The 27091-nt window shown below is 35.2% G+C and overlaps 2 protein-coding genes across 2 annotated transcripts in view; one reads left to right on the top strand and one right to left on the bottom strand.

The window, feature by feature from the left end:
- Positions 1-27091, bottom strand: part of ARAP2 (ArfGAP with RhoGAP domain, ankyrin repeat and PH domain 2) — a 271525-nt gene that overhangs the window by 117604 nt on the left and 126830 nt on the right. The window contains exons 15-19 of the mRNA XM_071432570.1: positions 19134-19246; positions 14795-14874; positions 12578-12706; positions 11338-11540; positions 98-295 (exon numbers count right to left, since the gene is read on the bottom strand). The gene's annotated coding sequence lies outside the window, so the exon portion shown is untranslated. The remainder of the gene's footprint in view (positions 1-97; positions 296-11337; positions 11541-12577; positions 12707-14794; positions 14875-19133; positions 19247-27091) is intronic.
- Positions 10177-25121, top strand: DTHD1 (death domain containing 1). The gene is given in 17 exon segments (XM_071432727.1): positions 10177-10475; positions 12088-12163; positions 14071-14381; positions 14383-14505; positions 14507-14766; positions 14769-14850; positions 14852-14900; positions 15406-15718; positions 16365-16497; positions 16499-16544; positions 17377-17492; positions 17494-17616; positions 18434-18598; positions 19144-19433; positions 20658-20690; positions 20693-20895; positions 24804-25121. Coding segments are annotated over 17 exon segments (2940 nt in total).

Raw genomic sequence — 27091 nt, 5'->3', positions numbered from 1 at the left:
CACTTGCTGAGGAGGGCGAGGGAAACCAACCAAAAAAAACCCTAAAGGTACTAAACTTACAGTAATTTCCAGGAATTCCCCAGTTCTTGGAACTCACCCATGTCTGTGAAAAACTGTCACTCAGATGAAACCAGCATTTTATTACACTGAGTGATACAGAAAGTACTTTAATGTAGTTCATTGGCGAACATACGCATCCTCTTGACACTTCAATTCTCATCTTGTCTAAATCCAAGGAGGCTTCAGAGGTTTTACAGTGTTGCAGCTGAAGTCTGAGGTCTCCCTCTCACCCTACCTAAGCAAAACAGAAGCAAAGATATACAGAGATAAAGAGGCCAATTATACAGGTGCTAATTTAGAAGCAAGTAAACCTGGGTTCTTTTTAAGACTGCTTCCTACACACTAAATACAGCCTTACTATTAGGGGGACTGTTAAAAACTGTTGGTGCCATTGTACTAAAGTGAGGTTTCAGGATCACAATTCTGAATGCAAACAGCTTTTTCACCCTCCAAAACTTCCAGATTAGAAGTTTGCATTTCAGTATTACAGCACCAATCCCACCAAGTGCCCAAGCACTTTTGAACATCCAGCTGCAAGTGCCAATTATTAGATACATAATTATCTGTGTAAAAAAAAGTTAATTTTACCTCCTAAACTTTTAATATGCAAGAACTTTTTGTATTTGTCTTTTTTTGACAATCAAAAGAAACTTATTGTGTTCTTGCTTGTCCTTTTATTAATGCTTTTGCAGCATTTATCTCAGACAGGGAATTGTCACTCCCAATTATTTGCTAAGGGGCTGATATGTTTCCAAACCAAGTGAGTGCACAGATGTGATTCAGGTAAGTATACTAACACCCTTTTTTGTCATAGCCTTTCTGGATTGTAACCTAATGACTCACAGAGTCATCTGATCACAAATTTGCCTAACATTTCCAGCTAAGCCTAGCTTCCTTTTAGAACAGTAGGAATGCCAATGAATACTGACTTTGAAAAGGAATTTTAACCACAGTAACTTAAACTATTTGAAAGATTCAGGCCCTGTAAACAACAGAAGATTGACCTCCTTTGCAAGGCTTACCTCACCATGCAAAAATTTAGTTAATTAGAAGTTTGTGGTGAGCTAGAATTTTTCTCATCAAGTCTAAGGGTATGGTCATTGATTAATACCCTTGAGCTCTTCTCTGTCAAGAAGTTCCCAAGTCCTTCTATAAAGCCCACTTTTCTTCCTCTTCCAGGGACCCATGTGATTTACCCATGTCACTGGGCCAGTGGCAGAGATTATAGATAACAGTCTGCTCAGCATTTGTCTTAAAAAATTGGCTGTCAGACCCTTACATGGATCTCACTGAAAGAGATTGCCCTCAGCACATTTATCTACACCTGTACAGTAGTGGTATCTTCCCCAGAGCTCAGCATGACGCTGCACTCTTGACACACTGTCTCAGCGAGAGTTTTACTGACTTAGTTTCCTTGACCACAATACTGGATCACATCATTACCACTGAGATAATTTTTTCAGTGCATTTTTTTAGGAAAGGACAAGGAATGGGAGAAATGAGCGTTAAACATATACCCAGTTCTGCTTACTTCTTTTTGTTTGCATTACATCTAGAAAAATTGCAATATACACAATATCATTTTAAGTCATGTTGTGCTATTAGAGGTTTCGGGGCTTTTCTTTACATGTTTTGTATGTCTAAATTATGTTATTAGTACCACACAAACCCATATGGTGTTTTTTTCCTTTGTTAGAAATAAAGCAGTATAATTTGATATATGATGCTTTACTCTGTTAGTAATCAAGTAGCATAACATATCTTTTAAGAAAGCTCTCGAGTCTCTAATTTATCTACAACATATAGTTCTCTGATGAGCATGGAATGGCAGCTTTCTACCACTACAGTAAAAGTTTAACAAAAATCTAGCAGGAAATTGCATCTTACTAATTTTGGTGTAACTCCGATATGACATAAGGCAGAGTACTACTCTAAAACTTGTTGATAAGACTAAGTTTTGAAAAATCCACTGATAGGCCTGAAAACTGCAGAGGTTTTGTTATCTGATAATTTCCTCTTCCTTTGAGTTTCTATGTTGCTGTCATGCAAAAATCATAGGTAGGCAGGTGTTCTAGTAGATCAAGACAAAATTCCAGTCTATAAATTAACTGTAAATAGGAGCTGCATAACTTCTGCTAAATTCTCTAAAAGATATTAGGGCTTTTGTATCCTAAAATACAAATACCATACAAAAAGGTCACTCATAGTAAACAGTTGTCATTATATTGCAAGAGTTCTATTGTCATTACATTGCAAAGGGTCCATGTGGTTTTGTACCTCCTTGATGGTTCCTGTAGGCAGCTCCTCTAGGCACTGACTTCTCCTTATCCTCACAGCAGCCAACTGACTCCAGTTACCCTCAACCAACCAATCCACTCTTTTATAACACTCTTCTTATTGGCTACAGGTGTGGCCTGTTAAAATCAGGCCTGCTCCTAATCTTTAATAATTGGCTCAGCTGCAACTCTTCAGGGGGTAAGATTACATTCTAGACTACCTTTATTTACTTCTATTCTATCCCTCTACAGTAAACATGCTAAGAATACCTTCCAGCTCATACTTATCATTACAAAACCCTTTTAAAAGCTTGTTTTCCAGTGATTGATAATGACCTGATTTGTTTTGTTTTGTTTCTAACATCAGTCTATAAGAATTAACCCTGAAAATCTATGTTTAAGCAAAGATGGAATAATATCATCAAACTCTACAGGAGCTAATCCTTAGGATATGAATATATCCCAGATTTCCACACTCTGTGTGGTTTGTCAAACATCAGAATAGATCTTTGCCACATTTCTAATTGTTCATTAAGCTTATAATGAAACTGATTCAAACTACTCATCAGACATTTTCCAAATTCAAATTCAAATATTGTAAATTTTAGGTGTGTATATTTTTAAAACTAGAGATCACTTCTACTTGCTGTCTATTCATTCTATTTAAGAACTCCAAATCCAGCTGCACAAGCAGCCAATTGGTACTATAAAATAGGGGAAACAACTGCTACTCCTTCCTTTATGGATGGCTTACAAGTAGCTCTGATATTTACATGAAGTTTGTCTACCAAAAAGCTACCAAAAATGCATAAGAGACCTGAGTTTATTTGTGAGAGTTTATTTCTTTTAATGAGACTATTTCACTTTCTCCTGGGGAAAAAACAAACAATGTACATATTCTTATTGAACACAGTCCAAGCAAGGTCCAGGTTCTGAACTTGTTCTTCTGTGATTGGCTCAGTCTCATTTGCTCCTCTTCAAAGGAGAGGTAATAAAATTCATCCACCAGTCTCCTCAAGGTGTTGAGAAGGTTAAATATTTAGATTTTGGAGTTTATGAAGCATCATAAGAAATGAAATGTTAGCTATATCTCAATCAACCAGGTGAATATCTAGGCCTTATATGATTTAAACCTCACTATTATTGTTATAGTATAACATTGATATTATTGTTAATAAAATATCAGGAAAAATAACCTTCGAAATTAAATAATGCATTACACTTTTCATAGGCAGAGTTCTATCATGAGGTAACATATTTCACTCAGGGTAAGACAAAATGACACAAAGCTTCAGAAAAATTATAGGACTGCAGATACGAATAAGCACTAGAGTTAAATTCAGTTTTTGCATTTTTATCAACTGCTTATGTGTCCTTGGGATTCCTCTCAGCCACTTACTCAATGTATTATAAGTCAGTCATTTTTGTATGTCATACTGAATACCAGCCCCCATTTTTACTCTGACCTGTAAGCCAGTACGACCCATAACCCATATTTTAATGTAATTAATAGTCAGTTTGATTTCCAGGAAGCTTTGTAAGATAGTTCCCTGTACCATATCATAGATTTTGAGACTATCAATTTATAAGCTATTAATGTAATTTTATACAGGTATGATAACACAATGATTTTCAGTTTTGCTGTCTTCTTTTAATGGCCGTAAGTTTTTGTTAAAATTACTGATGGACTCATGAAGTAGTCCCTTTAGCTATTTTGATATTGATTTATCACTTTTGAAACAAATGTGTAAAAGTGATCCCACATAGTACTGTTTACTAATTACTTTTACAATGTATTGATGTTTTTCTCTCCTGTACCAATTCTGGTGATAATGAAGTCTGAATGAATTTTTGGCTTACATATTGTATTCAACACTCAACTGCACATGCAAAATTCTCTCAAGAAGTTATTAGATTAATTGACATACTCTTAATTATCACAATTTACAGCTACTTGTAAACCAACAGCAAAATTAATTAGTAACCTCTCATATAGTGGTGATGGGTGAATTAGAAACACTGAACTTGACTTCACTTTCAACACAAGTCTTCAAAGATAGAAATTCAAAATGCATTCCCTGGGACAACATCCAGGAAGTTAAGGAGCCTCTATCTGCTGTCTTTTGCCAAAGCACACAATACTGGACAGACACTTGCCTGGACCAACCCATTCCAAGTCCTATCCTAGGCCTGCACCCAAACCTCTGGATACAGCCTTGTGGGCAGGTGATCCCCCACTTCCCTAGGAATCGGTACATGTTTTAACCTACAGACAAGCTGAGAATCTTTTCTGCAGTACTGCTTTATTGAATTAACAAGCCTAGAAATGAAAGCAGACAATTTATTCTAGCAATGCAAGGGAATTAAGCTCCTGCTGTAAATGAGAGGTTTCTACTTGCTGACTAGGGTTTCTCCAAGAAATCTGTCACGAGAAAATCAAAATCTAGTGGCTTTAATACTTTTTCTTAGAGTACCTGTGTTACAAGTGGGACTTTATTCTAGCTCTTCTGTCTCTCATTTATATTTAAAAGTTTTCAAGTTGTTTTTGAATACAAATGCATCTTCAAAGCATGTGGCATGTTCAGAGGTTTTTTTTATTTCTTTGCTATTGCTCTCATTTAGGAGATTTGGTTACCTTGACATAGCTTTCTGTCATGTTTGAGAAGTTTAATGGAGCATTCTTTAACTTATTTGAAAATAAATCCCTTTGAGAAAATTTTCTGCATAGCAAAGTGCTAATTTTTTTTCCATATTTATCTTTTGCACAGTTCATTGAATTGTAATGAATCACACATCATTAAGATTTTATCTCCACAGCACTGGCTTATTTGAACTCAACAGAAACCACATTTGACACTTTTAACGATGCTATTAGATTTAAAGGTCACCATTTCAGGCACTTGCTTCTCTCTTTCATTTTACTTGTTGCTTAAGCAAATTTGTCATGGAAAGTAATGAAATATAATAGACATCACAGAACTATTTCTAGAGGAAAAAATATTCCATAGTACAATCACAATTGAAATTGTCAATAGTTAAATACAATTTCACACAGTTATTTAGGTGTGACTAAACACATTATCATAGAATCACAGAATTGTAGAGTTTGAGTTGGAAGGGACTTCAAAGATCTTCTAGTCCTAACCCCTTGCCATGGGCAGGAACACTTTTCACTAGACCAGGTTGCTTAGAGCTCCACCCAAACTGGACTTGAACACTTCCAGGGATAGTATTCTCTGGAGTAACTTCTCTGGACAACCTGTTCTCTCCTGTTTTCTCTTTTCCTCACTGCTCTCTGCACAACCAAAGAAAGCAACTCATGATAGCTGACTCACTTCCTAGTATTCTGATGCTATCAAAGGTGCTAAACTAGAAGCTTACTGTATATACAAATAACATGTTAATAAAAAACTCAAAGTGAAGATACCCCATCTGTCCATGAATAATTTCTTGTAAAGTTACTAGGTTAAGTTAGAAGCTGAGTCTTTGATATTTTACTGTATACATCCCATTTCACAAACAGTTTCCTTGGTTTTCTGTCTCTTTTCTCAATAGCAAATTGAGAACAGCCTCAAAGGCAAAATGCCAGCCGTTTAAAGTAGACAAACTACCTGGGTAGTACCAGGTGGTACTGAAACTACCTTTGTTATTTTAGAAAAACAAATGATGGCATAAGTATTCTGCCTACAATTTTGAATTAGATTGACATGTAGGAAATCTCATTCAAATACTCAGTTTCTGTTACAAACTCTACTGATTGTTGGCACAACATTCTTAATCTAGATAGTTCTTTCTATCTTTTTCACTTTATTCTATACAGAAAATGTCATGCTTCCTTCAAACATTTCTTTATACCAAAGGTATCTCTTAAGGACAATGAAGGTCTAACTCCTGTATTGAGGACAACACTATAATGGACTGGGACTTTCTCATTAAAGAAAGAAACACTGTCAAGTAAAAATGATACTTTCATGTAATGTTTCAACAGCCTCTCCCTTTCTTATATTTAATTAAGATTGCAATTAAAGCATTATTTCAATATTGGATAGAAAAACCTAAAGTTTTCCTATGTTTAATAACTACAAAATACTATTGCTGATCACATGAAAAAGGCATTTTTCTTTCAAGAATTAGTTTTTCCTAAAGCTTATAATTAGGATATTACTTATGCATTTTACAGTTCAAGAGGGATTTCAGGCAGAGTAGATTTTCAGATGGATTTCCAAATTCTTCCCTGTAGAAGACTGTAAATAGGATAATGTGGTTTATGGATTTGAGAGTATGTACTGATATTTTTATCTTCTCCTTCATTCTCACTATACTTTGTAGGTAGCTCAGATTTCCTTCCCTTCTCAACTCTGGAGTTTTGCTTTTCCCAATGTGAGGCTGTTCAACACCTAATTTGTAGTTAAGATTGCTTAAAGTCAAGACCTGTGACTGCACACAAAGAGAGATACCTTTTTTAATTACTTCATAGCTATGTGTTTCAAAGGGATTATGTCAGTGACCAGCACTGGTCACTGTCATAGAATGCTAAATTAAGTATTTACGTGAACATAGGATAAAAATTCTATGGCACAGTGCATCTGTAGCACTTTCTTAGTTTTTCTTATACTACTATTGCTTTTTAACTTGGGCCTTAGAATACCAGAGATGGGAAGAATAACCATTGCACATATTGTCAAATTTGAATAGATCAATAAACACACCAAAATACATTCATTGTCACATACTGAACTTTGAATTATATGCAGAGTATTTAGGCAGAACTCATTGGATCTGCACCATACACTCTAATCTCTTTTCCTGGCAGAACAAAGTCCACTTCCTTTGTTATCAGCTATGCAACACTTCTAAGGTATTCTGAAAAGAACATGAATATCTGCTAAAGGGTAATTTAATTTGATTGTATGATTTGATCCCTATTTTTCTAAATTGGATATTTTCTTCCCATATCCAAGGCTATTATGTAATATGGATGAAAAAGCTCTTTTTTAAAAGGACTTTTCAAATACTTAGAGGATATAGTTAAATGTGAATGTAACCCAGGAATAGGAATTGTTTTAAAACAAAATCAAGCACAGAGCTATTTTTTCCAATTTGTTTTTTTTTTTTTTTCCTGCTGATGAAGCTTTGCTGAAGATCACTTTTTTAAAAAATGAAATGTCAGTGGATAACTAAACTTTGAGAATGAGTGCACAGGTCTTTTGTTATTAGTTCTTTCACATGAAATAAATAGATAAATAAATAAATAAATAAATAACATCACAAGACCTGAAAGAAACAAAATCTAGTAACAATTCTATATTTATCACAATTAATTTTGCACTTTTATTTCTTACATGTATGATATTCAAATGATATTCCTTTTCTTCATTTTGCATTACATTACCCCCTGGACATGGGGCCCTACTGTAACAATAGGGTTGCTGTCTCTTTTCTTGTGAGTCTGTTGTTTTAATAGTAATTAACTCCTGTCCATAGGCAGTGGATAACATGACAGCTTGTGTCTTCATCCTACCACCATAGGCCTGATTCTTTCTCCATTAAAAGATGTATTTCAGGCAGGGATTTCCAGCATGGCTGAGATCCAGCAGCGGCCAAATCTTAGAGAGATAGTTCTGGTGAGATATCCCTGGACTGGTTTTGTGCATCTCTTTGTGTCTTTTTTTCCTCTGCTCAGATTTTCTGCAGTAAAGGCTGAGAGAGCAAACTATAGTTTCACTGTTAAACTTGACTGCTGGAGAATAGAGTAAGACTGTACTTATCAAGTCTGCTTATTCCTCAAGTCTCAACATCCTCATTGTAACTGGTGAGCTGCACAGTACACCATCTCAGTAACTAATCCAGGCTGAATTAACTCACAAAAGTACAAGATTAAAGTGACTCCAGCATTTACTGTATGATAGAATTTTATTCTATCAAAATGCCCTTACACTAAATTCTTTATCATATTGCATTAAATTCACATGTGATATTACAATATTATTTTCTTGAGTGTACTCTATACTATATATCATAGGCAGTCATATATTTTCAGAGGATATACACTGTGGTACATCTGAATAACTTGTGTTGCCTACTTTATTTACCCTTCCTGTCTTCCAATTATAATATACTAATTGCAGCAACATATTCTTTTGCAATCTGTAGTGTTCAGAAAACTTCAAAGTGTATCATAACCAATCACATGCACTCACCAGGCGAGGCTGATCTGGACCATGAAACCCCACGGGGACATGCAGAGCCCTGAAAGCTACTAGTGCACCAACTGTATCTCTTTGGGCAAGAGTTTATGTCAAATAAAAACCACATGACTGTTCCCAAAGACTATAGTTACATTATCAAAACCTGTCAATATGGTACATAAATATGAGCCTTAAATTATAAGATTATTCAGTGAACAGCATCAAAGATTAAGAAATTCCATTTACATAATTTATCACCATTCTTCAACCAATAGAAACAGAGAATTGACAGCAAAATAATAAATAGGTTTTCATAGTTCAGCGCTGGTACTGAAATTAAGATAGGATGTGGGGCCTATTTTTTTTTTTTTTACTAAAACAATTTCCTATATGAATAATTGGATTTAGAGACCTTCAAATGCTGATCATCAGATCATCAGACAGCCTAATATACATTCTCTTTAAGACTGCTGAGGAGTAAAAAACCTGGAAGAGTCAACTGTAATTTAAGTGGCCATTACTGCCTCATTTGCTGTCATGAGATCTGGTATAGAATCCTGTGTTTAAAAAGTAAATGTCTGGGGATACTGGCTCACAGCCAACTGAACATGAACCAGCAGTGAGCCCTGGTTGCCAAGAAGGCCAAGGGCATCCTGGCCTGGATCAGGAACAGTGTGTCCAGCAGGAGCAGGGAGGTCATTCCTTCCCCTGTACTCAGCACTGGTGAGGCCACACCTCGAGTGCTGTGTCCAGTTCTGGCCCCTCAGTTTGGGAAGGACATTGGGACACTCCAGTGCATCCAGAGGAGCCAATGAGGCTGGAGAAGGGCTGGGAACACAAACCCTGTGAGGAACGACTGAGGGAGCTGGGGGTGTTCAGCCTGGAGAAAAGGAGACTCGGGGGTGACCTTATCATTCTACAACTCCCTGAAAGGTGGCTGTGGTCAGGTGGGGTCAGTCTCTTTCTCCAAGCAGCAACTGACAGAACCAGAGGACACAGTCTCAAGCTGCACCAAGGGAAGTTTAGGTTGGATATTAGGAAAAAGTTTTTTACAGAAAGAGTGATCAAGTACTGGAATGGCCTTCCCAGGGAGATGGTGTAGTCACCATCCCTGGATGTGTTTGAACAAAGACAGGATGTGGCACTCAGTGCCATGGTTTAGTTGAGGTGTTAGGGCATGGGTTGGACTCAATGACCTTAAAGGTCTCTTCCACCCTAGTGATTCTGTGTGTCTGTCTTTCATTGTTGGGAGTATATAATTGTAAATAACCAATTAAACTTGATTTCATAAGTACCAATCATTTGTAGCTACTAAAGTAAGAAATTGCTCAGATATCCTGAAACTTTAAGTCACTGCTACATAACGGAGTCACATAACCTCCCTTAAAGGTGCATGGTGTACATTGGCATCTCCTGGCAATCCTTGCCTGTGGTTACAGAACAGCCACTCCTTCCTGTCACCTAGTAACTTTTTAATAGTCAACATCAACTCAGAGTTTCTCAGCTAGAATTTCATTTGTGGAATACAGTAATTTTAAAATTTCTGTTTAGGCTAAAATGCTAAACAGTGTAGTAGCCTGAACCAAGGACAACAACTTGTGGAAGAGTTTGAGTGAAAAAAAAAAATTGTACTAGCATATTCTGAACATAAAATGGATATAGCTGAAAGTGAGATTACACCTGCAGGGAAATCAGGACAAGTCCTAGGAAAAATCTCTTACCTGAACTTTGTAGCAATAGACTTGCTTCTTAAAAGTGATCTGGATAAAGGAGGTTTGGAGGAGTATGTGCTTGGACTGACCTCTTTAGCAAAAGACCTGAGCAGCTCTCTCAGCCAGCAGCTGGAGAATGTTAAAGAAATTATTCAAGACACCGGCCACTTGCTGAGTGCTCTTCATGATAAACACAAGGAATTGACTGGAAATCCAGGCAAGTATGGAAAGACTTATCTGTAAGCAGACACACTGGGTATATTAGATGCTGAGTTGTGCTGTCTGACGATGCTGGGGGACCTTAATTTTCATTTGCTAGTATTTCAGTACTTGGTAATTTATTATACCAAATTAATTCATATTCCCACAGTTGTATCACATGGGTTTTGAGCCCATTCCATGAGATTCAATATGAGACTCATAATTCTCATTATGCGACCAAAAAAATTTTAAAGTAAAATTAACTAAACAGAATTGTTCAAAGTCTTATGTTCACTATACTTTAGTGGGATTATTTTGGCCCGACACCAGACACCAACCCAGTAACTTACTAACCCCTCTTCAACAGGAAAAGGAAAGAAAATAAGATAGAAAAGAATCCTGTGTTGATATAGAGAAAATTACTTGAAATTACCGTGGGCAAAATAGACTTAATTTACAGAACAAATTAATTTAACTTATTGTCAATTTAAATAGATTTGGATAGTGAGAAGCAAAGGCAAAACATTGAAACAAGACCTTTCCTCTACCCCTTTTATTTTCCATGCTCAACTTCACTCCTTCATTCCCAATTCCTTTACCTCCTCACCTTCCTGAGGAGTGCAGAGCAATGGCAAACAAGGGCAGAAGTCTGTCCATAACAATTCCCTCTACATTCCTTCCTGCTTATTCTTTTCCATTCTCTACTGTGGGTCCTTCCCATGGTCTGCAGTTCCTGAGAGCAAAAATTGGCTTCTAAACAGACTGCAGTTCTTTCAGGGAATATCTACTTTCCTAGGCATTGGGTCCTCCTCAGGCTGCAGCATAAAACCTCAAAAGAAGAGTATCCAACAGCCAAAGAAGGTAATTCTCCCTCCCTACTCCGCCCTTGAGAGTCCTTACCTGAAGTACTGCATAAAGGTCTGGAGTGTCCAGCACAAGGATATGGACCTGTTGGAGCAGGTCCAGAGGAAGGCCATGAAGATGATCAGAGGGATCAGGGCATCTGTCCTTTTAAGAGAGGTTGAGAGAGTAGGGGTTGTTCAGGCTGAAGAAGAGAAGGCTCTGGGTATGCCTTGTTGCATCCTCCTAATTCTTAAAAGGGGCTTTTAAAAAAGAGGAAGAGGGATTTTTTGACATAGACACTATCACAATACAGTACTAGAATAGGAGGGATCAGTTTTAAACTAAAAGAAGAGAGATTTATAATAGATGTTAGGAAGAAGTTCTTTACTTAGAAAGTAATGAGACACAGGAAAAGGGAGAAGTAGGCAGAAAACTTGTGGATGCCCCATCCCTGAAAATGTTCAAGGCCAGGCTGGATGATGCTTTGAGCAACCTGGTCTACTAGAAGGTGTCTCTGCCCATGACAGGAAGGAAAGTTGGAAAGAACCTTAAAGAACATCTCATTCCAATCCAAACCATTCTATCATTCTACAATGATTCAATGATGCAAAGAGAGAGAAAGAAAGAGATTACAGACAGAAATGTTTAGCTATGCTTGTGTTTCTGAGTCTTAACCTATGGATTTATAAAGTCTATAATAATAACAAAACATTTGAGTCTAAAAAGCCTCCTTCTAGGCTCCAAGCAAGCTAACTGTCCTGTTGGCCTCATGGTTTATGTGATTTTTTTTAATTCTTCTTTTGTCAGGTTTCCAAGAATCAGTCTCTTCCAAAAAGCTGCTATACCTCCCCTGAAAAAATCCCTTAAAACACTCAACAAAGAGGTTTGGAGACAGTTGCATATAAACTGCCTCTTTATTCTAAAGCTGTGTTATCAAGCATCAGAAAAAGCACAGAAAACAAATTGTTAGAAAATAAATGGGGAAGGGGAAAATCACAAAAGAACACTTATTTCATAGTTAACCTTGTAATTGAATGGAAAAAGTGTCTTTCCATGTGACGTAATTGGATACTATATGGTTACAAGGCCATATCTTTTCTTGCCCATATTAGAAAAGTCACATTTACCGCATAGGAAAATGCCATTGTTTTCAATTACCCTCTTATCTTCAAATTCAATTTTAGGGAAGTTCAAAGGGCTGTACAATTTGTTTGAGGGTTTCTTTGTTTTGTTTAGAAAATGCAAAATTCAGGGGGAAATGTAAATTTTGACAGTTTTGCCTAAGGTTGACCTTTACCTTACAGTGAAACTGGGAAGTGGTATTTTACAACCTCTTCTGCAAACAAAGCTCTGTTATTTCCAATCCTTTTTTTGATTTCTCAGTCCTGTTAAACTGTCAAGAATTTCTTCATTACTGTAAAAGTGCCTGTGGAAAAACAGTAATAGTATTTCTTTTTTGAAACTATCAGTGTAAACAATACTTTAAAAATGCATTTGCTTCCTTTTTTATTTATTTTTTTCCAAATATAGTTAAAGTCTAATAAGTCACTTGGAAAGTGAGGGTATTAGAAAGGAATATTTTTAGACCAAGTTAAATAAGAAGAATCTGACTTAAACCTACAAAAAGTACAGGTCAGAATAATCAGATGTAAATAGAGATGAGAGACTTATCTAGATCACATTGATATGTGATGGCATTCTTAACAAAATTATTTTCCAAGCTGAAAACCTTGAGGTATTATTTACCTCATATGACATTGTTAAAAAAGTGAATGTTAAGTCAAAGGCTTCCTGTAAGACTCACATCAGCCCTTTCTGTTTTTCTTTCCTTGTACCTGTATATTGGAAGTGGAGAGCACACCATACTGTACCTTATGTCTATTGTCTTATTTGTATTGACTTTCAAGAGATTTAACCTGCAAAACAAAATTATCCAGGATCTCATACAGCACAGAAATAAAATTTTCCAAGGTTTCCAATACATCTAACTAGGAAAGATACCTCTACAGTTATAGGGCTGACAGCATAAGATGCAGGAAGAGCTCCAAGTAATACATTTCAAATCCTTGGAGAGAGTATCTGGAATAATTTCTAAGAAAAGTTTCAAGATAAGAAAAATAAGGGATCATAAAATATATAAGTTAAAATATTACATGAATGGCACATAGTGGTTGTGTGCTTTTTCTGCATTCTTCTTCACAAAGTGGTTTTAATTACATGCAAGGGCAACCTTCATCATTCCTGTAACTGGATATTACGAATTGCTGGGCTTGTATTATATGTGAGCTGGTGGTTTTGTGTTGTCATCTCTTCTTCATAGCAAAAATTCAGAGCTTCTAAGGTCTGAATTTAAAATTAGGTCCATGTAAAACAGCCTTGCTATAGACCTATGCATCAGAATCTTACAGGATTCAATTTTAGGAAATATAATATTTAATTCTAAAGATCTTCCCAAATTGATTTGACTATATTTTATCAATACCATGCTTTGGATTGATTGTCATTAAGAATTTAGCTAGAGTCTGATCATTAGAAAAGTGTTCATTAGAGTTGCCAGAGTAAAATTTTGACAAATACACACACAGTTGTTCTTAGACAAGTATAAAAATGTACTTGTCTATATTTAGTTCCTTAGAAATTGACTTCACCTGATTAGCAATATATGCAAAAACATTAAATGGAAGCCAGGAAATAAGAGTGTGCTTCATGTATTGAAAGGTACTATGGGGTTATATGGAATTCAATAAATATGTGTATAATAGTTTTCACATTTTTGTCTAGCTTTCATAGCAAAATGTAATTGGTTTTTTGGGGTTTTTTTGCCTCAAAATACAATGGAATTATAATTATCTGCAGAAAGTGAAGGAGTATTTGATAAATACAATCTCACACCTTCAAGAGGCAGAAAATAAATTTTATGCTGCAAGCTGCAGACAAGATGGTGATTCTCAGAACCAGACTGGTGAAAATGCTTCTGGAGAAACAGATGTGCATTGTTCAGAAGGAGAAGCAACAGACTCTGTGCAAGCATCTTCCAGTTCCAGACAGCAATTCCAAAGAACTCCTTTTCTGAACAAGACAGCAAGTCAAAATGTCAATCAAACCCACACAAGTGAAATTAAAACTGTTAATTGCATCCTTAGCTGAAAACAAATCTGCTCAAGAACATGACACCATCAGAGACTCTCCAATGAAAAAGGAAGATGGTGAGCACCAACTACTGATTGTCTCTTACAGAGAAAAAAGAGTGCAGTGGAAAACTTCATGGAGGTAGCTCTGTTACTAAAAAGCCACCAGACCTGGCTTTTCAGGATGCTCTTACAAGCAATGAGGAAGACATTCTGTCTGGGACATTGAAGGACATTTATGACAGAAGCACCATGAATTCTTTTGAAGAGAAGAAAAAGGAAGTAGTCTGGGACAATTTAAAAGGGCTAGAAAGTGAAGACCACAAATTGACAGAGAAAATGGAAGACAGTAAAATAAAAAAAATAATGAGATTTTTAGAAATTACCTAGGTACCTTCACTTCTTCAGCACAAACTTATGGTATTCCTGATGTGAATCCTTCAGGATTCAGGAGAAGTACAAAAATCTAGATATTGGATGAACAAAGATTAAGCACATATTCTCCCTTTTTTTTAGGAACAGATGTACATAATTATTGCTTATTAACTTATGAACATGTGTGGGTGCAGAAACTCAATATACATGTACTGAACAGATGCTGGTTGTGCACATAACAGCAGTTTACAATTTGAACATGTGCAACGAAGATCTTTCCCTTTAGTCTAAAGTAAACCCTATATTTCTATTTGCATAATTTTTTTATGCCAGAGAGGGACTGAGTCACAGCCAGTAAAGTCAATAATCCTCAAATTGTTGGAAATTAACAGGAAAGAACCACAATTCATCAGTTTTACAGTAATTTGTAAGCTGTTCTGAAACAGGCTAAACATAAAATTTTTCATTATTTTCTCATTTATTCTTAAAAATATTTTTCTGAATTATGGTCTTATGCTTCATTATAGCACATCATTACATCGAAGTATTTAATTAAAAATGCAAAATTCTACCCCAATCAAAATACAAATAATTTTTTTTAAAAAAAGATTTCTAGTCAAAGGGAGTGGAAAAAAACCCCTAGGAAATAGCTTGTTTTATTAAAGCCCCTGCAACTGTTCTGGAGAATCTGAAGTGTGATATACTCAATGACACTAGTTCCTTGGTGGTGGATGATTCTGAGGAGCTGGTCAGCAATGTCATCAGTATGGAATGTTATGATTATGAAAAACCACTTTTCCCTATCAACATTGCAATCCCATTTACATCAGGCTTCAGAGGAAATTATTGGGAGATTATGGTAAAGGTGACTGATACCAACTTCCAGTCAAACTACTTAACTGCTATTTCTTTGCAAGGATAGCAAGGAAACCATAATGGGAGTAACTCTCATCAAAGGATTGCAAAAGCAGAGTTTAAGCTTCCCAGTTAAGTCTCTGGAGATTTTCAAGTAAAGTTGTCATTATTAAATCATATTGCCCACTATGTGTGGTTAAACAGAACTTTCTACTTTCTCAAGCACTAATTCTATTTGAAAACTAGTATTTACTAACATTCTTTTTTTTCACTTACAGTGTTAAGCAAATGCTTGATCCCACAATACTAATGGTTTAGTGATGTTTCATGAGTATTGTAAATAAGTGCAATGCATTGCATTATTTAATAAAAGCAAAATTTAGGGGGAATTACTGTGCTTTTAGATCACAACAAAGTAACATAGTTCCATGAGTATAAATAAGTACAAACTATATCAAATGAACAGTTTTTAAATGCAGAAGTGTTGTATTGGACCAGATTCATCACCCAGTTTATAAATTTATTTCATTTCACCCCAATCATACACTGGAATATGAATAACATCATATGATGACTAGAGATCACCAGGTACTTGGGCATGCAGGTGGCAATAATAGCCAATTTATTTTTATTTCATACTTTGCTCTGTAGAGAATGTTACCTTCTCAAACTGTGAAACACAGCTTCCTTTCCCTCCAATACTCTAACCTCACATTCTCTTTAATCAGGAAAGCTTTGCAGAAGTAAAAATTTATTATCTGGGTGTTTTTTCTGTGTTGTCATGCTTAAAGAAGGAAACATTTACTGTTCCAAAGGTAGGACTCTAACAAAAGCTGAACGTGGTTTCTAGAATCTCTCTGTTACCATCCAGAAACATTCAGTTCTCTGGCACCTATGCTGTTAAAGGTAAGCTTGAAATAGGTGATTTTGATGAACTTGTTCCATAAGCCTGTTATCTGATCAGCTCTGAAGTGAGTATGCTAATGATGTTAAAGTGCAATCTCTTCCAATACCAGAAGTCTATAAGAAGTGGTTGCAGCTTCACATCCTGTACATGCAGATTTCCTGTCAGCTTTGTTAAAACCACATGTCAGGGATATCTTTAGCTAAAAAAGATCTATCTACCCTTGTTTGATATAGTTCAGAAAATATAGTCATTTTCAATAAAGATGTGTCAACTCAAAACTTTAATTGCTTGGCCCAGTGATAAAGTGAATGGAACCATTTCTCTCACCTGACTCATTTCTCTCACCATTTCTTTCCTTGGTGCCAGCAAGTGCAACAAAAGGTTTTTATCGTGTATTAGTCTTAGGCTGAGTATAGTCTCAAATTGTGCTTCAGTTCTGTTTCCCCATTAAGATGTTAATTTGGAAGTATGGAGATATTAAAATTATGAAAAAATACAGATTAGAAAAATCTCAGATTTTTCATAATCTGAGGAAGCTCATAAGTTTCAAAACTTGAATTCAAATCAGGAACAAAATAATATAAATATTTTAGGCAATAGAAGTTCCAGGTTTTGATGACTTTCAAGCATTTTTCTGAGCTTTGTATAAAGTGCTGTTACGTGGGTAAGGATGTTCTTGGGTTAAAAAGAGGAGTCTGATTCTTCTGTGACAGCCTAGCCAACTACAAAAGATAAACCAATTTTGTAAAACCAATTTTTGTAAAAAATCCAGGCATGTAATCCAGGGGTTTTTTTTTGCAAGCTGATTATACAATTTCTTTCTATATTTAGATTCAGCCAACTGAGCCATCAATTTCAGCATTGAAAGCAAGACATTATATGTATCATTCAGTGATATCTACGAGTGCACTGGTTCATGTCCAGCATCCTTCATCCCAACCTTTTAACAGCTGTCACTATTACTCTACCCTGTTCTCCAAACCCAGGCAAAAAAAGGCAAGGAGATGAGACAGAAGATGCAAGAGCTATTAGTGCTATAGTAAAGAGGGTTGCTGCAGCATACCATCCTCAGTAAGACCCTCACTTCAAATTCACCATTTTTCTAAAACATCAAAATTAATGAATTTTAACAGGTTTTGATTTATGATTTCTTGTATTAAAACTGTTTGTTCTTTAATATAGACTGCAATACCTATGGGCTTTGTTAGAAACACTAGAGCAAGCCCTCAACATTTTCATGCTATATTTTCACCAGAAAAATTAATACAGTATTTGATGTTTATTCTTAAATATGGTGACCACTACATTTCTAGCAGGAGTCAGAATGAAGACTGTATGAAGTTTTTTCACCAATAAATATTCAGACATGTTCACCAAAGTCAAAAATTGAACACAAAGAATAGACATGACGTAGAGCTGCTGTGTTCATAACACACCAAGTTGATTTGAGTCTGACCTTTGAATTTTTTCATTTCTACTTCTACACATTTAATGTTTGCCTGAATCAAAATGCATGGCACAATGGTTTATAGTAGGTCAATTTTCGGCACTAGATAAAAGTCCAGATTTTTCAAAAGTATGCAGTTACCAATATTTCTAAAACTTTTTGGCATGTCTTAAAAAACCATTAAAACATTGACACTCCTGAAAAAAAAAAAATATGATCTCTATGTTTCAGCACTTTCTCGAGAATTTAAGAAAAAACATCTAAATAATTATATCATTCACATACTCTGAAGTATCTCTCCAGACACAGATTTTAAGCAAGGTGGGTAAACCAGAAAAAGTCATCAAGGACAGCAGAGGGGAAAACAGCTTAAAACACAAGCTTACTCTTTCTGCAGAACTATTTTTATGTTATTTTTTCTATAATTATTTGGCTTTCCAGAGCTGTGAGCACTTCTGTGAGAAAAAGTGGGGACAATCTCAGTGATACTTTGAAATTATTAGGTCATGGAAACAAAGAAGAGGGGTGGAAGCTGTTTGATGATGTTATTATCCAGAATGCACAGAATGGGCTTATATCTTTTGAACTAAATGAGCATTTAGAAAGGTAATGTATGAATAATTTGACAAAATTTTATTCACTGAAATATTTAGCTCTGTGTTTACAAATAAGTGGAAATTAGTAGTGCTAAGAAATCATCCATATTTAATCATTAACTTGCTCCTAAATTTGTTGCTCATAATTACAAAAATAACCCTTTTTTCTTTATAGAATGTACACAATGTAGTACATAGAACTTTGAAAAAGGAAATGCAGATATCTGTCTTATTGGCAAATGTGATTTAGCTCTCTAACTAAAAAGGCTTTTTTTTTTTTAATTCTTATTATGAAATTTTATCTTACTTTCATGTAAAATTCATGTGTATTTGAAATCATACCTACACAGTCAACATACTTTACACTACAAACACAAGCAGATTTCCACCTTTTCATGTGTTGGAAACAAGAATGAAAAGAAGGTAGCAAAAGTTTCCTTGGAGACTGAGCCCCATATTATTTTTAAGAAAAAATTATTAGCATTTGATACATTATTTTAAATAAAGCATTTAAATTTAATTTTCTTTCCTTTTATCTTTTTTACCTTACTACAGCTTTGTGGTCATTCACCTTGCATTCCTTTAGGAAAACAGGTATCTTCTCCTCTTTTCTCAGGCTCTGGAAGAAGCTCTTCGTAGCACGATGGCTAATGTGATACTGTATCAGAAAAGAGAAAACACATATAAAATAGTAGTTTTGCTGTCTGCATCCAGAGAATTGACCAACGAACTTCAAAATCTTCATCAGGAGGGTTATTTTGGTCCCCCAGAACCTACACAGCAGTTCCCATTAAGACAAGGAGAGCAGATTCATTTTAGATTTAGAGGAAATATTTCTGCTTCAGGTAAGGCAGTTAATTCATGCAAGTGTATGAACATTATCAACTGCCTCATCTATTAAACAGGCTGTATGGGAACACATGTAGACTGAAGTTACTCATAGTACATTTAGTGTGTAATGTTAGTTTATTTCAGTGTTCTGTTTCTTGTAAAGAAAGGAATGTGGAGCTTCATGGGAAACTGCTCCAACTGTAAAGAAAATGCACAATCTGAACGAGCTCCTGAGCAATGTGCTCTCAGTGACCCTGCTTTGAGCAGGAGAGTGCGACAAGATGATCTCTTAAATCCCTGTGAATTCTGTGAAACCTGGTTCCTCAGAAACACATGGAATTTTAAGAATGATTTTAAAAGGACAGGTTTCTGTCTGCTGCTTTGTCCAAGTAAATTCACTTAGACTGAGCAAGAAACCAAGGCAAAACAGTGCCTGTTGTGAGTTGCACTGTGAATTGAGGTGATGAGAGAGAGAGTTATGCCATAGAGTTATACTATGTTAGTAGCCGAGAAAATTCCATGTAGTGACTGCCACCATTCAGAGACTTGCTTATAGGGAAAAGGGAGAAGAAGCTTCTGAAAGGTTTTCACCCTAAATTGCATATAGTCTCTTCTGTCTGTCTTAGATTGTACATATAAATATATATTTGGCCCTCTGAACCTTTTGTACATAAACTCTCCCATTGAAAACTGCATGTACTCTAAAGAAAGGAATATTCTTCAAAAAGAGAAGTCTCCAGCCCATGAGAAATGTCTGCTTTTATACACAAAGGACAGTGTCTGTAGATTTATCAAATAAATGGATTTAGAAAACCTAAAAATGCATCTACCCCTCTGCTGCTATTCATTTTGTTGTTACACATAGCTATTCATCCTGAATAACCAGAAAGCATATACTTTTAATTCCATTCACAACACCCCTTTATTTTTATTCTTCTTTATGTTATGTACATACCTCCTTTTCTGTTCCTTGATTTTCAACTTGTAGCACTGCCTTCACCACTTATTCTTGAAGCCAACTATTAAAGGGCTAAGAAAGCTAGCTACAAAGATATGCCTGCTACTGAAGCAGGCTGAACTCACATGTTCAATAAAGTAATAGGAATGATAAAGAACAATCAAGGAACAACCAAATGTTATATGATTACCTTTACTTGACTCATGCTAATGAATTACTTTAGATGCCATGCACCTAAATGCAGGATAAATTAAAAAAAAAATTATTATATGGACTGCAGGGAATGGAGAAGCCTTCAGGAAAGTCTACAAACTGATTTTCATTCACAAAGACAACCAAGGCTGGAGCTCCAAATTAAAGAAGTGGATGAATTTGGTAACCACAGTTCACCTCATTACAAAGGAACAGCAGTGTTTTATAAAATTACCAGAGAAATGATACCAAAGAAATGGGAACAAACCTTACCATATGATGAACACCAGTCTCCACTGTGCAAATTAGCATTAAAATTGCCAAAGGTGCATTTCTAACTTGATAATATTAGATTTTCCCTATTTCCCTTTCTGTCTTACCTTACATTTATTAGAAAAAGGATCTTGGTATGATTTTTGATTTACAGATAAACACAGAAGTCACTGATAAAATTCTGGTGCATCCTCAATGTACAAACATTCTCAGAATTTCTATTAGCTGTGGGGAAGGACCCATACCCAGGTATAAGCATGGAAAAAATTCTAGCAGAAAATTTTCACCCAACTACTCTCCCCAGCTGGAGGGGAGAAATTATTATGGCACTGTGAAATTATTACTGAAGTTTCAGGTGTATCATTTGTGTTTCATTGTCTTGGGAGCAGAGAATTGCAAATTGTAGGATCATTAAATGGTTTGTGTAACCTGTCTTTTACCTATCACCTGATCATTCCATTATTCCTGATTAGCCTCTGCAGTACAGTCATGTGGGCAATTATCTCCATCTCTGGTGAAACCTCATGCCATATAAAATAATCTTTAATATTCCTGCAATGAAATCTCATTGTAAACTTTTCAAAGAGCCTATGTACCAGCACACTATGTTGCACAAAATGCTGCCACTAAACTACTACTATCAAAGTTGCATACATTTTGATATCAAAATATCTACAGAAACACTTGGTCTAAATCTCTGGTGGTAAATAGTAGCATGTTTCTTTTGAATTTGTCTTTACACATGTCTCAATTTATTTTTTTTCCAGATGATAGTTAAAATAATCCGGAATGTCTGATTTTGGTTGTGACAAAAACAGATGGAGTCTTTTTAAAGTGACCATTCTGACTACTCCATTTCCACTCATTTCTGTAAAATTCCCATCTAAATTTCTTTTTTAAAGAAGGCAGTAACTGTACAATCATAACCCATTTTCTATATGTATATGCCTTCATTATCCACTTACAAATATATTGCTGACAGTGGTCAAAATACTGTTTGTTTACTTTGTATGCAAACATTCACATCAGTTTTTACTTTAAACATATATTTCTACTTTAAACATATATTTCTACTTTAAACATTTATTTTCTACAGAATTAATCTGATTTTCACTAATGATTCCTATTTATGCTGCTTTTTTTTTCCTCAGCAACAGAAAACACCTGCTGCTCTAACCTATTTTGTTCAACACAAGTCAGATACAGTGCATTAGGTTTTGATGTCAAGTAGGTGTGTGCATATTTACTGATTTCAAAGATTTTGTATTTATGTGACACAGTGGGCTAAGGAGGTAAAAGATTAATTTCTCCTTTTCTGTCTGTCCTGTTTAATATGCTACTAGAGTCTGGTCAAGTCTGAGAGGTCCATTTGACAAAGCACATCAGTGTTACTGGCTGGGAATGCTTTGCAAAAATAGATAGCTGTAATACATATAGACATTATGAAATTACTATTCTGCTGAAGTTTTATGTCTAATGACTGCCCAACAGCAGAATAGCATGTTATTCCCTGCTTCAGAAAGGCAGTTGCATGGCTAATTGAAGGGCCTTCCAGACTAGAAAACTGCTTTGACTGCTAAGAGTATTTTACTTAATCTGTCGACCAGAACAGCAGGACCACACGCCAGTGCAGCTGAACCGTGGGTGAATTTAGCACTTCACCACAGACACTTAATCTTAAAAGGCAATTTACTGTTTTAGATCTAATGCATTGTATATCATTACACTATTTTTAGACAATACTGATTTTCAATTCTTATTATTTTTACTACTATTTTAACATTAAGTAGCATGAAGTGGTTCAGATTAAAGTCAATGCATGGGTAATTGAGTTCATCTGCAATAACTTTGAAAATCTAACACAGACCTTTGAGGTGGTAAATTCTCATTAATGAATGAAAAAAGTTTAAGTACAAATGCATCATTAGACAAAGCCAGAGAAAGCTGAGTCTTGGAAGAAAAGCAATGCCCCCTTCTGGAAGAGCTTTATATTCCCTTTATTCTGAGAGTTTTTTAGCCATGTCATTCTATTTTCATGCTGGGGCGCATGCAATGACAGAATTGCTGTAGAATCATGCAAAACAAGGCAGATTCAGATCATAGAATCATGGAATAACTTGGGTTGGAAGGGTCCTTTAAAGGTCTCCTAGTCCAAGCCCCAGGGTCTCCAGAGCAGTACAGCACAGGATGGTTTTGCACGGCCATGCAGTGCGTAATGTGTGCATCCTGCGTACACTGAAATCACCTCCCAGGATGACTGTGTACAGGCCAGATGAAAAGCTGTTTAATTCACAATAGATAATGGTTATGAATATATTGACCTTATGGCTGTGCAGGTCAGTACATTTGAGACACTCCAAATATTGAACAGTATTTAAAGTGTTATAGAAGCGATGAAGATAAGCTCCATAATGCTCAGTATATCAGAAAGAAAACAATAACTTTTCCAGTCTGAGTTTCATGTTCTTAATTCCAAATGAAAAACAGAAAATCAGTGAATAAAGCTCAGGCAAATTTCCTTGGGAGAGCTGTGAATAAACAGCCAGGTAATACAACTGAATGTGCATGACAAAAGTAATATGGGCACTGAAAGAGGATAATTTCATTTTCAAACAAAAAAATCTGAATATCACTTCGTACAAACTAATCTTTCTTTGTGCTCAGTGCTTATGTAAGTAATTTCTTGTTCTATATGCAGTAGGAAACAACACTAAAGCCCAGAAGACTTTCATCTTTCTCAGCCATAAGTAAAACAGGACAAAGTATTTTTTCTTTCTCTCCAATGTTTAGAGAAGAAAGAGGAAAAACTCTCTACTTTCTAATGGAATTTACCTTTTGAATTTTGATGATTTTTCATGATGATTTATTAAAAGATGAACTATGAAAAATGAATAACTATAGCTACAAATACAGCGTGGTTACCTGACCTCACAATAGCTACTGCATAACTAGAAATTGTTCTTTTCCTTGAAAGGAAGGCAAAGCTAATGCAGTATTCAAAATTAGAATCTGTAACATCTAGGAAGGTTCTATACAGATTTTCCATACAGCCAGTTTATATATATCACTTATGGCATAATGCTATTAATAAAATATTTGTAAAGTTACATGAAGGATGAACTTTCTATAAGAGATAATAAACACCCACTTGATAGATGAAAATTTTGTTAATTTCTTTATTTTAATAAGTATATACTGTTTTATACCTGTTGATGGTGTTAATTGTTTTTAATAATGACAAAAATATTCTATGTAAGTAGAAAAAATTCAAAATGCTTAGAGTTGAACCTCCAAGATTTTACTGCATTCCACTCCCAAATCATATGCATCACCTCTTACTCGTCATCATTTCTCTTTCCTCAACACATTTTCTTTAATAGCATGAAAAATTGATCCTCATCCATGAAGTACAAAACAATTTTTTTCTGATTCATCAGATAAGAAAATAACCATTAAATTATATCCATATAAAAAAGACCTATGCTTGCTATTTTTTTTTAATTCCAGGGCTTTCAGCTGTTACTGACACTTGAGAATGCCATATTCAGAAAGGAAATAGTTATATGTTAAGAGGTAGTCAAAGGAAAAGAGATCTGTTTACCAGGAAATGCAACAGCTCCTGTTGTGGTGGGATGCTTGAACAGCATATAGTTTTGTGTATAAGGAAATCCAGTTTGTACTGAAAAGCTCCAGTATAATTGATGAATCAGTTGCAGTAAATACTGAAAATCTTTTATTTTACTGCTAACTTTCCTCATTCAGTTCCAAAAATTATAGATCATTGCTGAATCTGCTCTGGACTAAATTCAATTAATACTGCAGAGCAGTTACCAAAAATGGCATTGGAAATGAAATGAGATGATGTTTCCACCAAAGTATAAAACACTCCCTATTTAGCTGGGGAGTTTAGCCACCAAGCCTCCAGCTTTAAAAAGGCTTTTCAAAAAAAAGGAAGATTTAGTCTTACTTCACTAATTTTTGCCCTTCAGAGGCCCTATGGGACAAGTTGCTGTTCTGGCTTGCAGAAGAGCTTGCAGAAGATAATACATCATTGTTTGCTTTATGTTTACCTGTTCGATGGAGCGTGCTTCAGCTTGTTAGGCTGAAGTGCCCTGATAATTTAACACACCAGATGTATGAGCTGCTTTGCTGCTGCAAAAAGACCCTTCCAGAGTCAGCTGATAAACAGCAGCTCTTGGCTCGCTATTTGCAGAAGAGTGGCAGAAGTGATCTTTCAGAAGAACTTCATTTAAAGTGGCAAAATAAGGTGTTCACCTGAGAGAATCACTGGCAACTCACAGCCCAATTTATCTTCTTTCTTGTTAAGTGTATGAATATTTCCATGATACTTCTGGATGAACAAGTGGCAGGGATATCAGTCAGGAGAAGACCATTTGTTACTTTGCAAGCTCTTTAATAAGCAAAGTATAATAGCCATGTCCTTGCTTGATAAAAGTGAACATTTCTTATATGTAAAAGTCAGATATTGAATATATAGGTATGAATAATTACAGACTGATCTGCATAGATTTCTGAGGACTTTAACTGTGTGCCCATGCCATACACAGTCAACACAATATTTCTACATATCTTAAATGTTAGAAATTATTAATTATATCAAAGTCATATGAATCATTCTATATGTATTGCTCTATATCCAGTTTTAGTAACTACCAAATTCTCAGATTATAGCCTAATGTACAGACAGAGGTAACTTCTTACTTTCAGATTTGTTAATTAATTCCGCTTTTATATTAATTAATTCTGCTTTTATATTCTCCATGAATATTTTTCATCCTTGTGAATATCATACAAGATTTCAGTGTAAACTCATGTGAATATGTAATCTCTTTCCTGAATTTAGGAGATTTCTTGCCTCACTTTAAACTCATTTTAATGCAGTTTTTTAGGTTACCATCAAATATGGAAAAAGAACTATTTCTTCATAAAAATTCTAAAATGTATGGCTTTGACATTTTGTTTCTTATACTAAGTTCTTGAATTGAAGGTACAGATAGTTAACCACAAGTATTTGTGCCATTCCTTATTCATGTTTTCAATCTCTAAAAACTCCAAAATGCTTAGTAGGACTAACCTGATTTTTAAGTCAGAGCATGAGTAAAGTTTGCATTCTCTAATGGTGTTTTTACTAAAATAATATTTAATTTACCATCTCCTGTTATTTACTTCTACATTGCAAACCTCATAAAACACACCATACATTTATCTAAACACTAAACTGATTTCTGTTAAAGGCAAAAAGTAGCTGGCAAGAGTCAGTGAAAAACATTTCTGAGAGCAAGATGACTCCTTGGTACTTACTCATATTGTGATTACACAGGCTGTCACATCTGTGTGACTTCCCTACTGCTTCAGAAATGTGAAACAGATGCCTCTTTATTCAAGTCCACCTGTGCACAATTAATTACTGTTATTCTTCTGATACCTCCTCGATGCACCAATTTCCCTTTTTCATCTCTCCTTGAATAATATAATACAAAATGTAAATATTAATCTGAATCAAAATCAATGCTCAAACATTTATTGATCTAAACTTTATTCATTTTTAGGCCATTTAGAAAACCTGTATGTCTGGCTGGCAAATCTTAATTGTGATACATAGTTAGTCTGTGTATTTTATTTATAGAGGTCATATATTTGCAACATTTACAAATTGCACTGTAAATGAGAAAACTGCATAGTAAAAGAAAAGATAATAGTATTAATTAGTTTTATTCACTTAGTCACTAATGTCTCATCTTATGTTATTTTCAGTTTTTAGATGTAAGACAACTCTATGAGTAATTTAACACCTTCTCTGAGAATAAAGCATAACAAACATGCCTTTTTTTTTTATAAAGAAGGTCTTTTAACTGTAAGCTGACTTCTTACTAGAGGAAAGAATTATCACACTTTTCCCAATGCTGAACACTTTTTGCCATCAGGCATTTTTCATAAGTGCCTTCTCTTAAAGACTAAATATTCACTTGCTAGCTCATCAGATATCTCTGGTATGTATGTATATTAGGATCATGGTTCGATGGATGATGGTACAACAAACAATACTGGAAATATTGCTAAAAATTTGACTGCGTTTCTCCACCAAAATTAAAACTGTTTGATACAATTTCCAACATTCTGCCACAAGATGGCATCTTTGTCTAACAAAAAATACATGCATGTAATATCATTTATTATGCCGGTCACAGGCTGATATGGCTCAAGTATTGATGTGCAAAGTCCAATTTC

The sequence above is a fragment of the Agelaius tricolor genome, unplaced genomic scaffold (assembly GCF_023055355.1).
Source record: "Agelaius tricolor isolate 1412-34295 unplaced genomic scaffold, bAgeTri1.0.p SCAF_8, whole genome shotgun sequence".
In the NCBI taxonomy this organism is placed as follows: domain Eukaryota; kingdom Metazoa; phylum Chordata; class Aves; order Passeriformes; family Icteridae; genus Agelaius; species Agelaius tricolor.
This window is presented reverse-complemented; position numbering and strand designations above follow the sequence as displayed.